We start from the raw sequence: 13,217 nt of genomic DNA, 5'->3' as shown, positions 1-13,217 counted from the left end.
GTAAATACATTAAGTACTTGTGGTGCTTTGAATGAGAATGGCCTCCATGGGCTCATATTTTGAATACTTTGGTTTCCAGTTGGTAGAACTGTTTGGGAAAGATTAGGAGGTGTGACCTTGTTGGAGTATGTGCTCTGAGTCTTGTGATTGTGTCACAAGATGTGAGGTCTCAGCTACTGCTTCAGAGCTATTCATGCCATGCTCCCTACCATGATGGTCACAGATTCTAATAAGCCTTTGGATATGGTGTCCTTATCGTAGCAATAGAAAAGTAACTAAGACAGTACTTAATGCAAAACAATAAAGCTTCCTCAATTATTTTTTACTACAGTGACCACAGCATTTTTAAGTATACAACAACAAGAACTAATTATGCTGGGGAGAGAGAAGTTTCTAGTTCTTTTACTAAGGAAATCAGAGTCCAGCTATTTCTGTATCCCACTCACCATAAAATTAGCTTCAGTCTTGCTACAATACATGAAGAATTCATGATGCCCAATGTGCTGACTACAGAATAAAGAGAAATGTGTTCTAAAACATTCTGCTGATTTCACAAAAGTTGGCAATTACACACTAGACTAATGAAAATAAATTTTATTGTTATTCTGTATCAGCTCAGGGAAAAATAATCTACAATTAATCAATATTGACTTTTCTAAGAATGTAAAATGAAGAGCCAAGGCTTTTTAAATGTTAGAGAAGGTTGCAAAAACACTTGTGCTTGGTTTTTCATTGTGTGTGGAAAGGAGGGGCCTGTACCTAATATGTGGCTAAGATAGACTTCAAAGTCCTTGTTCTGGATTGATATCTGCACAACAGTGTGCATGTATATCGCAAGAGGGGGCACACATCTCTGTAGAGACTATACGAAGGTATTTGTTTATAAACCATCAGTCAACAATAATCTTTAACAATTCAGGGAAAAAAAGCAAGTTTAGGATTAGAGAGATTGTTCAGTCAGTAAAGTGCTCTTACAAGCATGGGAAAATGAGTTCAGTTTCCTAAAACCCAAACATTAAAGAGCGGCTAGGCTAGATTATAAGGCTAAGAGGCAGAGACAGGATGACCTCTGTGGCTAGCTGGCCAGACAGTCTAGCCAAATCTGTAAGCTCCAAGTTCAGTAAGAGAGCATGTCTCAGAAAATAAGGTATGACTGAGTCAGAATCAAACACCAAACTCTGGACTGGACTGTACATGCACAGGTATATGAATGCACATGTACACGCATGTGTACACACACACACACACACACATGCATGGGGGGGGGGGAGTTTAAATATACTCCATATATTCTAGTTAAGAAATCCAAAGAAAGAAAGAGAACGTTCAAGACTGAAGATTAAGCTCTCTTCCTTTTTGTGGCCATCACTGGATCCACAGCCACCAAAATGAAGTTTAATTCCTTTGTGACTTCTGACCAAAGCAAGAATCACAAATGTCACCTTCTTACATTCAGGGGAAGATCATGTCTTCCCCTCTTTCCAAAGAGCTAAGACAGAGTATAATGTTTGATCTATGTCCATTGGAAAGGATGATGAAGTTCAGGTTGTCCAAGGATACTACAAAGGCCAGCAGATTGGCAAAGTGGTCCAGCTTGGCATACAGGAAGAAATGTCAATATATGTCATCTATATTGAACAAGTACAGCAAGAAAAGGCATTTAATGGTACAACTGTCCATGTGGGCATCCACCCCAGCAAGGTGGTTATCACCAGGCTAAAGCTGAACAAAGACTGCAAAAAGATCCTGGAAAGGAAAGCCAAGTCTCAATAAGTACAAGAAGAAACAATTGAGAAGATGCAGGAGTAGAGGAATCTCATGCACAAGTTTCATTAAAGATTGCCTAACTTGGGGTTGGGGATTTAGCTCAGTGGTAGAGCGCTTGCCTAGCAAGCGCAAGGCCCTGGGTTCGGTCCTCAGCTCTGGGAAAAAAAAAAAAAGACAAAGATTGCCTAACTTAAAAAAATAAATTGACTATGTGGCCTGGGCTGACCTGGAACTTGAGGCCTTGTGGCTCTGTCCCCCAAGTGCTGATATTATAAATGAGCAGGCACACCTAGCAGGAGATTTTATGGTTATTGCTGTCCTGGGTGTTTTCCATTATCTGTGTCTTATTTTGATCTTAATAAACTTATCTATTTTGATCTTTAAAATAAATAAATAAATAAATAAATAAATAAATAAATAAGTGAAGAGTAAATGAGTTGAATCCATACATACTGTTGGGAAGGATATCCATGTTACATATAAATGCATCTGCAGGGTCACATTAATACTGCTCTTTATTATTAAAGAGAAGAATGGAAGGAGCAGAAAAGAAAGAGGAAGAATTGAGATGCATCTACTCTGTACAAAATGACTGTGTGTCTGTGTGTTTGATCATTTAAGTATACTCCAAAATAATATTGGGGATAGCAGGAATAGGTTTTTAATTACAAGTATTTTTAATTACTCAACATTATTTGAGTATCTGTAAAGGACTGTCAAAAAATTCAGCATTTACCTATTGAGATGGATGGAAGGAAGTTAATGGTGTCATTATTTGTGTTGAAGGATAGAAACTTGGATTTGATGCCTCAGCAAGCTATAGGGAAATTTCACCAAGAGGGAAAAGAGAAAGAGAGATGGAAAGGAAGGGAGGAAGAAAGAGGGGGAGGGAGAGAGAGAAAACTGAGTTATATAGAAGTTTGCTTAAAAAAGTCTGAGCCACACAATTGCTGTGGATATCACTCTGTATGCTGTGAATGTGTTGCTCTGATTTGGTTGATAAATAAAATGCTGTTGGCCAGTAGCCAGGTAGGAAGTATAGTATAGGTGGGACAAGCAGAGAGGAGAATTCTGGGAATGGGAAGGCTGAGTCAGGAGACGCTGCCAGCTGCCACCATGAGAAGTGAGATGTAAAAGTAAGGGTAAGTCACGAGCCACGTGACAACTTACAGATTAATAGAAATGGGTTAATTTAAGATATAAGAATTAGATAGCAAGAAGCCTGCCACGGCCATACAGTTTATAAGTAATATAAGTCTCTGTGTGTTTACTTGGATCTGAGCGGGTGTGGGCCCAGTGGGACTGGAGAAAACTCCAACTACACACAATCTTGTGTACATTCTAAGAAGTTAAACTAGACTATGAAGTGTCTTCTATGTGCTAACTTATTAGTTTAACTTATGGCAACAAAATTGTCTCCTGTCAGTGTTTACTTTCAGTCCAAAGTCTAAGAACCCTACATATGCTTCAGTGGAACAAACTAATTTTATGAAATTAAGAGAAAATTTATTTTTGTATTTTTCTGCAGAAATTATCCACAGTCCTCATTAGCTTTCCTTAAAACAAAACCCCAAAGACCCTTAAAAAGGCTAAGAAGCATTTTTTGAGAAAAAATATGTTAGTTTAGTCTTTGTTTTTTGAGGGTAAAGATCGGGGACTGGTAAAGCTCCCCTGAAGAAGGCCAGGCAGTGACTAGTTCAGGATTTTCAGGTACAGATAGTTTCTTCATCTTCTTTTAAAATTTAAACACACACACACACACACACACACACACACACACACACACACACACATACACACACAATTGGAACTTACAGGCCTAAAAGAATCTAGCAGGCACAGCCTTCTGAACTTAAGAGTAATGATTGTTTTATTGCCACAGAAATATAGCGTGGGACTTTGGGATTCCTGGTTTTTTACTATTTATTCATTTATTTAGGATTCTGAGAAAGTTACTGATGGCTTCTAAGCCTGAGTTTCTGCATCTGTAAAAAGAAGATGCCTATCTCTCTCACTTGGGAGAGAAACAGCAAGTGTGTGGACTGCCCACGGTGCCTAGCAGACACATATAAGGAACATATTTTACTGCCCAGCACATCTAATGAACTGTTAGTAATATTTATATATCAATATTAAATGTTTGATAAGGCCACTCCTCCAACATGATATGCTTTATTTCAGGAATAAACTGTGGCTCTCTGGGATACAATACACACACACACATTACTGATTAAAGCCTAACTTCCTCCTCATACACTTTTATCCTCAGATTTCTAAAGCAGATTTATCAACACATTTCCATAAGAACAGTACCTTCAAGAAATCCAATGTGCCAGAAATAAAACTATCATTAAATCAGAGAACTTTACTCTTTGTAGCTTACATAATAGAATTCTCTGATCCATGGAGGCAACATCCTACAACTCCAGTGGATATATGAAACTGAATAGTACTGAACCCTATAGATAAAGTTTTCCCCTAGACATATTATATTATATAGAAAATAACTAATCATCTGATTGCTTAAGCAGAGATATTGATCTCTCCTCTTCCTGTTCCTCACAAACTGAAGGTCTTCAATATATCCAAATGCCACTATTATGAACCTTGATTATTTGTTTGTCCTAGAAAAACAAACAGCATGAGAACACGAATACCTTATAAATATTTTTATCATCTCAACATCCAACAAAGAACTAGGTATATGCAGTATATGTTTTGCACTTACTGAAAAATAAATACTTTTTAAAATGACTTCATGATTCATCTCTGAGAAAATGATCTTGAAATTCCATTTACAAAAGACATGAAAACATATTTCCTCTGAGTCATAATACAAGAAAAAAAGTACAGCAGATGAAAATTGGCTATTATATTACATCATTACTTCAGGATAAGCTACAGTAACACACTAATGCCATTGTTTCTAGTATCATAAAGTATCAAAGCTTAGTTACATTTCCGAGTAATATTAGTAAGTAAAGCTAACTACTGAGGAATTTTAGTAGCCACCTTAAAGGGAACATAACCTTTTAAAGTTATCTTTATACATAGAGAAAAGTATTAAAAGAGTAAGTACAATACACCTCCCAAACAGTTCTTTCAGTTTCCTGTGAATTTACTTTGAAAGTTTTGAAGAGAGCATGGATTACTTAAAGTCATCTTTATTTCAGATAATTAGGGGAAAAAATTCAATGTAATTTACATTAAGAATAAATGCTTTTCTTCTTCATCTCATTAGTCCAAAAGATAAATTATGTATAAACTACATCATAATGTAGGAGGTTTTACAGACCAAGCCTAATTTAGTTCTTAGAAATCAATGGTGTCTACATTAAAATAATGATTTTATAGCCCTGTCCCTCAACCTTAGCAGGGATAATATAGTGGTCTTCATTTCCTTTCCAGTCATTGAGGATATGTGAAAATTTTCTACAAATATATTTCAGGATGTTTATAGGAATAAGGAAATAGGACAAAATAATCTGTTACAACAAAAACAGTCATGTTCAAAAGACATTCTATACCTATAAATGATTCCTCATGTGTTCCATATTCAATAAACTCAAATGTAATGCCAATTAAGTATCTGTTTCCTCTTTTGTAGCTGAGAATTGTTGAATTACTGACCAAATCCACTCAAGCAAAACATTTTCCAAATTCAAATAAAAGGCAGACACTACTATTTACTATTACTACTCAACAAATCAAGTGGAAATATTTCAAGGATTTTAATTGTGGCAGAATGACTTTTTAAAATTCAACATTATAGAGACCCTTTAATAAAAGTAAAATTGCTCAATGGCAGTTCTTTCAAAAACGTAGTTTAAAAAAGGGCAAAACAATCAGCCTCCATTAAGTCTCATTAGCAACCATTGCAGAAAAGGTCTCAAATGCACATGACTCCAAACCAGCTCAGTTTGGGCAGGCAAGTAGGGGCTATGAAGTATAGGACAATGCTTACATACAAGTTTCACCCCAAAGCTACTACTACAGTTCCTTTTGCTTCTGTTGTTATGAGGAATGCACATAAGGAAATCGTGAAAATCAGAAGCCAGAAATTGACTTCATGAAAAATCTCCCATCTTTTAGCATTAGGAAATCAGTACAGGTGCCTATAAACTGAATTTGCCCTTCCTGTGAGCAACTGGTGCTGGCTACAGGCTAAGAACACGCTAAGACAGTGGTTCTCAACCTGTGGGTCAAGACCCCTTTGAGGAAATCAAACAACCTTTTCACAGGGTTTGCCTAAAACCATTGGAAAACATAGGTACTTACATTACCATTTACAACCGTACCAAAATTATAGTTATGAAGTAGCAATGAAAATAGTTTTATTGGTTGGGGGTCACCACAACATGAAGAACTGTATTAAAAAGGGTTGAAGCATTAGGAAGACTGAGAACCACTACTCTAAAAGCAGATGCATTTTTTTTTTTTTTTTGGTTTTTCGAGACAGGGTTTCTCTGTGTAGCTTTGCGCCTTTCCTGGAACTCACTTGGTAGTCCAGGCTGGCCTCGAACTCACAGAGATCCGCCTGGCTCTGCCTCCCAAGTGCTGGGATTAAAGGCGTGCGCCACCACCGCCCGGCGCAGATGCATTATTAAGAATCTCAAATATGTGACTCCCAAACCCTAGACATCCCTGCCCTGCCACCCTAGGACTATAACTCAGATTATAAGATAGACTCTCTATGTACCAGAGAACATCAGTGATAAGATGAATTTGGAAGTTAAAAGTTTCAAAAATATTTCTACTTTATGCACTATTTTAAAGTACACATTTTAAGAAAAAAAGATTAAAACAATGAGGAGGCTGAATTAAGAAATGACTCCTGACTTTAATACAATAGAGAATATATTTTTAGCATATTACAATTCATTTTTAAAAACCTAGTGTTTTATAAACTGACTGCATTAGTTGGGCAAAATCTAAGCATCCATCATCTGAGTTCTTAGGAAGCTTGACTATTTCTACACCAAACACTGGGACCTGGCAGTTGTAAAAGGCTACTTCATTTCAGCAACATGAAAAAGGAAAACAAAAGTTTAGAAAAACAACAGTGTTTACGAACAAGATGCTTGTTATATAATGATTAAAGCAGCAAAGAACCCATACTCAAAATACTTCTCTTCACTATTTTAGCTCTTACTAAGAAGATTAGATGTTCAAACGGATAAACACAATCTTGGGGGATTAAAAAAGAAATGCTGTGCAGAGCAACACCCAAAGATTTAGCCTTACAATATAAATTTTAAAGATCCTCTCAAATTTCCAGTTTAAGTCAGGTAGGAAATTTCATAGCTACATTTTACTCAGAGTTCTAGGTTAATTTGGAAAAATATCTAACCTACTGTTATGATATCATACTTTGGAAAAAAATCATTTAAGAACAAGAAAAAGGGGGGTAGGGTGGAGAATAATGTGGAACTACTGAGGTTGAAACCCAGTATCAGAATGCTTTCCTAGCATGCTAAAGGGTCCAGGTTCCGTCCCTAGCACCATGAGTGGTGATGTCAACAGTTATCAAAATCAAAACTTGGGTGTGCCCAAAGAAGACAACCTTTCCCATTTGCTAATCTGTTCTGCTTTGAGAGCCATTATATTTTTTTACATTACTAATGATCAAGATAATTAAATGGAGTCATTCTGATGCACTTATGGGACTTAGTTCTGGATTTGGGTTAAAGATTTGGGCTAAGTAAGATGTTATTTTTAATTCTAAACTTTTCGTGTATTTTACTTCATTTAATCAGAATGATTTATAAATTTTTGCAAGCAGGAAGCAAAAATTTAAACCAATAAGCATTTATTGGTGGATAATTCCCAGTCCAAGAAATATAAAGAGTAAATGAAGTTGAGATAAATTCCTTTACATTACAAAAAATTAAAAAGCAAGCCTCACTTTATCTAAGCTGAGTTTCACCACCTGACAGCTTGTGTGACTTAAGCAAGTTATTTAACTATTATGTGCTTCATTCCTTCAACAATAAAACAGGATAAATACTAGCTACGATCTCTTTATAAGAATGATGATACGTCTTAGATGTGTTACAATTCATTCTCTTATATGAAATCAGTCCCACAAAGTCACCAGTGTAGCACACTTCTGGAGAAGTAGTGGCTACACAAGACATGTCAGCACTTCTTCAGGCAGTATTTTTCATTCTCACATTTCTATTTTCCTTTTACTAGTCTAAAAGCAGCTTTCTAGTAATTTCCACACTTTTTCAAATCTACACTAGTCTAAATGTTATTAGGTGGATAATTCAATTATCCCTAAACTCCAAGCTTTATGAAGGTGGTGGCAGTCTTTATTTCTCATCAGTACTGAATCTCAAGCACTGAAAAGAATAAGGAGGATATAATAAATGCCCCCAAATTATCTATATATTGAGTGACGCACTCTGCAGTAGTTTCTGATCCACCAAGGAACTGTAATGAATTATCAAAATTTGTTACAACTTTTGCTTATGACTTTCTTAGCAACACACTGTTATAAACACATCACTGCTTAAAAACTACAACTCAGAATGTAATCATTTAAAGTAGGTTTCATAAACTGTATATCCTTTACAGAACCAGAAATCCTGCACTGTGAATAATGACCAGTTCACCGTCCCCTGCAAATCCGTGGGAATATGGGCCTCATACAACAGTTCTTTTGTCACCCAACGGCTTAAACGTCACTCAGTCTATTAGTTTAACAAAACCTAACTAGTAAAGTCCAAGCTTCACAAATCAAAACTTCATTCCAAATCTGCACTATTTCCGGATTATGTGGCTTGAGACTGTGGTAGGAAACTAATGTCCAGGGACATTCAGTTCCCACTAAAGGGCTGTAGTAATGTAAGGCTATACTAGATTGATAATTTCACAGTGAAGAACAAAATCTAAAATGCTCAATTTAGTGAACACAAAATTAAGGAGGATAGAAAGAGAAGTTTAAAAATTGTTTGTTTTAAAAGAAACATGAGCCTTTCTACTCAAACAAGCCTTCCAAGACCCACATAGGAAGAAGCCTCTAATCCTCCAAATTTTCATTTCCCCTTCGACTTCCATGTCATTAAAAGAAAAGTCATACATTAATTTATCAAAACAATGTATCCCCATAAAACTAGGTCACCAGACAGAGAGGGACTTTAAAAAACTCAAAACCACTGCCTTTAAAATACTATCCTCAAGATGACTTGGGTGAGGAACAGCCACAGGGAACAGACACCTGAGAAGTGGAGTCCGGGTCTGTCTGTGGTGCAGAAACTACTTCCCAAGGGCAGACGGCAGTTACTCCAAATTCACAGAGAAGGCCACCAGGCACAGGACTCTAAGTCACACCCTTTTGCAACAACCCCTGCCTTTGCCCAACCGAGAGCTGCCAAGGCACTAAAGCCTGTGCCACACAGAGCAGACCTGGGCTGTGAGCACGCCCTTCAGGCCTGCAACGAGTCCAGGAACAACTTCACGTGGTCCAGGTGCAGCAACCGCATACAAGTGTGTCTCAACAGCCCCAGGAGGCTCCTGAGGACCGGAGGCGCTGAGCGGCCAGGCAGGGGCACGGGGAGGGAGGCCTTCCAGCTCCCTCTGCTGTCTTCGGCAGCACAGGAAACGTCTTCTACGCGCTTTTCTTTACCTAGCGGCCCCTGTGCGGGGTGGGAGCGCACTGCAGCCCAGGGCCCCCGGGCAGCCTCGGCTCCCCTGACCGCGCCCCCCACCCCCACCCCTCCTCACCTGATCTTGTAACTGGGCAGGGTGTGCTTGCGCTTGATGATCTTCTTGAGCTGGTTGACGATGATGGAGGTGAGCTGGGGCAAGGGCCGCCCCTCGAACTGGGAGCGCACCTCGAAGTCGATCAGCGGGTCCTCCACGAAGGAGAAGAACCAGTGGGTGAAGGGCACGCGGGTGAGGACGAAGCGGAGCCTCCCCACCACGCGCGACAGCTTGACGAACAGGTAGGCAGACTTGCCGAACACCAGGTCCACGTCGATGGCCAGGTGGAAGCCGCCGTTGTACTCCACCTCCGCCTCGAAGGCCAGCTCCTCGGGGCAGGTGGCGGGCGGCGCGTCCCCGTCGGCGCCGTCGGGCTCGCCGGTGCCCGGGGCCGCCACGGGCCGCACCAGTCGGATGGTCTTGATGAAGGGGACCGTGTCGCCCAGGAACACGTCGCGCAGGCTCAGCCCCTCCAGCAGGCGGCCGGCCGTCTTGGTCTGCAGCAGCTCCTCGAACTCCACCTTGATCTTCTTGGTGACCCAGCGGCGGGCGAGCGCCGTGTCCCGCAGCTCCCGGAACAGGAACAGGATGGTGGCGTTGAGGAAGTAGCAGGTCTCCCGCGTCGGCGGGGCCGGGCTGTCGGGGGTCGGGGCCGCCTCGGAGGACGCGGCCGCGGGCTCCTCGCCGCCGCCGCCGCCGCCATAGAGGTACTCCCGGAGGGACAGGCCCAGCACCGGCTTGAGGTAGCGGAAGCCGTCGCCCGCGCGGGCCGCCTCGTCCGCCCGCGGCTCGGGCTGTCTGCGGTAGAGCAGCAGGAACTGTGCGAGCAGCGTGAGGAAGGAGCCCAGCACGGCCGACGCCAGGATCAGGAGCAGCAGCCCCATCCCGCCGGCCCCGCCGCCCGCCGGCCCGCTCCCGCGCTCTCCGCGCCGCCCTCCTCACGCCGTCGCCCCCGCCGCCTCCATCTTGAGGACATCGGTCGGGGAGGAGCGGCTCCCCGCGCCCGTCCCGCGCGTCCGCAGCCCGGCGCTGCTGGTGCGGCGCCTCCGCCGGCCGCGGCCCCGCGCCTCCTCAGACGCTCCCCCGGGGGCGGCCCGAGCGGCGGCCACCGGCGGCGGCGGCGGCGGCGGCGGCGGCGGGCGAGGGCGGGAACGGCGCCTCCCCGCAGAGACGGCGCTGATTGGGCGGGCGCCGCGTGACGTCAGAGCGGGCGCGCTCCCGGCCGCCAGCGTCCGGGCGCTCGCGCACGCGGGTCCTCGCCGGCCTCCGGGCGCGCTGCCGGCGCCGCGCCCCCCCACCCCCGCCCGCGTTCCGCCGCCGCAGAGTCCGCGCGTCGGTCATCTCGGGAGCGCGGGAGAAAACGGAGGGTGACCCGGAGAAGGAGTCGGGCGCGGCCGGGGCCGGGCGCGGGGAGCCGTCCGTTATCCCGCGCCCATCCCCCGCGCTGGCCTTGGGCCCTGCCCGGTTACCTCTGCAGCGGCCGCCCTTCATCCCGCAGCCTGCTGCTACTACCTCCCCTGCAGGGCAGCGCCGCAGACACTGCCCGAGCCGGCCAGAAGACTGACTGCATCAGAGACCGCCATGGCTGGTCCGCAGAGGGTGGGCCCGGAGAAGGGACTGAGAAGAGCCGCGGGAAGAAAGGAACTAACTTTCTCACCCTAGGGGATAGTCGACTTAGACTGAGAAGGACGTTCATGAGAGGTCGGAGAGGAGTAGGTGGGCTGAAATAATTTCCCTGCAGATTGGAAGATGCCTTAGTGACTCCCTTCCAACTGTTGTTCACGCCCTCCCCCTTCCTCGCCGAGGGCGTTATCACTGAGTCCATCCCTGGGGCAGTTGCTTTTAGCACCCACCCACTTCACAGATGACTACATTGACACGGCCTAAAAAAGTTGTTGGGGTCACATCGCAGAGCCCTGAGTCCTTGTTTCTACTCAGTACAATAACATGGCGAGTGCTGGAGTTGTTGGGGGGAAGAAACTGATCAGGTCCCCGATGCCCCAAAAAGGAGAATTGGAGATGCAGAGACAGGGGAAAGAGGGAGACTTTGAACAGGGTAGCACCAGGACCGAACCAATAGAGCTGGAAGCCTTTGTGTTCCCTGGTACACAACAATGTTTCCTCTGGTGCTTTCTGACTACTCAGTTGTTATATCATAGCTATTCCATGTGGACACAACCTTTTAGTCCTCGGGAGGTCAGGTACTCCAGTACTAAAGTCTCAAGGATTCAGGATGGCTCTGAGACATCAGTGCAGGTATCCTTTCTAGCCCTTGAACATATTTAGGCCAAGAATTGTCTTGACTGGGTGATTCTAGAATTAAACCAGAGTTCTGGCCCAGCTGGGCTAGGCATAGAGCTTTGGAATCAATTTGATCTCATCTTCCTTATTCGTGGCCAGGTCTGAGACCAGAATGGCTTTTGAAATGGGAAGACATCCATTAGACAGATGTTTGCTGTCAACAACTTCTTTAGACTGTGTCGAACATCTATCAGCAACGTAGCTGACATTTCTAGAAGTTTCACACAACTTCTGTGTTCATAGTCACCCTCTGCTTCTGCTTCTGGACTACCTTCCCAGTTATATATTAGTTCAACCCAAGTGAGAACTATAAGCCCTTTCTCAATTTTCACCAGAAATCTTATACCATTGTGCCAAACATTACACTAAGGGGTGGGGAGTTCTTCACTTCAGTGAGATATTACAGTTTCCAACAGGGAGGCTGGAGAGATGGCTCTATCGCTAGAGTGCTTGTCATTCAAAACGTGAGCCTGAGTTTGGATCCCCAGCATCCACTTAAAAAGCTGGGTACAGCAGCACAGTCCTGTAATCGCAGCACTTGGGAAGCAGACAGGAGGTTCCTGGGACTTGCTGAGTCCTGAGCTCCAGGTTCAGTAAGAGACACTGATTTAAGACTAAAGTGGAGTGTGAGGAAGATACCTGATGTCAGTGTCTGGCCTCTACATACACATGCACACATGTGCATGAACACACACATGCACAGAATCAAAGCCAAAAAACTCTGTGTTGATCCACTGTGGCTCTCCCCTTCCTAGCAAGGTTGGTGAGCCCCGTGGGAATGAGTCTTCAATCTCACTCCATCTCCACATCTTCCTTACTCCCCAGGATACCTCTCGGAATCCAGTATCTTCTCAGTCTATTAGTCATTCAATTCACCAGTAACTCTTGTCCTCAAAGGGCACACTCCAGTCTGTTAAGGAGCTCAGCAAACCTTGAGGAAATAGGAGGAAGAAAAATTCAGGGGAAAAAATGGCTGAACACTAGAAACAACGATACAAATGTGATGGGTTGACTCTAAAATGACCGCTACAGGATCATGTTTTGAACATTGGATCCCCAGGTCTGTGGACTATTATCTTGAAGGCTGGAGTTTTTAGGAGATTGGTTTGACTTGTGGAAGTAGGTCACAGGGGTAGGACCCTGATTTCTGTCTAGTCTCTGTGCTTCCTACCAGCCGCCATAACAAGCCACGGTTGCTCACTCCTGCTCTCAGGAACTGAGCCACTTTGCATTCTCAGCCATGCCCTCTCCACCATGATGGATGGTGACCCTCTGAAACAGTGACCAAAATAAATCTTTCCTTCCTTGTCAGGTGTTTTGCCATAGTGGCCATAAAAGTAACTGATGCAACAAAGCATTGATGTGTCAGGCAGGATGTTAAATATGTATTTTTAAGATAAGTCAAATGGATTTGATATCTAGTTGGTAGTACAATAATCTGG

The 13,217-nt window shown here is 43.5% G+C and overlaps 1 protein-coding gene and 1 pseudogene across 1 annotated transcript in view; one reads left to right on the top strand and one right to left on the bottom strand.

Annotated features, from left to right (window-relative positions):
* Pdzd8 (PDZ domain containing 8) overlaps positions 1-10,452 on the bottom strand; it is a 69,051-nt gene extending 58,599 nt beyond the window's left edge. Inside the window, exon 1 of the mRNA XM_052714351.1 lies at positions 9,496-10,452. Coding sequence (XP_052570311.1) covers positions 9,496-10,358 — 863 coding nt within the window. The 5' untranslated portion in view covers positions 10,359-10,452. The remainder of the gene's footprint in view (positions 1-9,495) is intronic.
* Positions 1,274-2,131, top strand: LOC128095427 (60S ribosomal protein L26-like; annotated as a pseudogene).
* Positions 10,453-13,217: the final 2,765 nt, after the last annotated feature.

The sequence above is a fragment of the Peromyscus californicus genome, unplaced genomic scaffold, assembly GCF_007827085.1.
Source record: "Peromyscus californicus insignis strain IS unplaced genomic scaffold, ASM782708v3 Scaffold_4__1_contigs__length_199733344, whole genome shotgun sequence".
Lineage (NCBI taxonomy): Eukaryota > Metazoa > Chordata > Mammalia > Rodentia > Cricetidae > Peromyscus > Peromyscus californicus.
The sequence above is the reverse complement of the archived record's forward strand: the minus strand, read 5'-3'. Positions and strand labels throughout refer to the sequence as shown.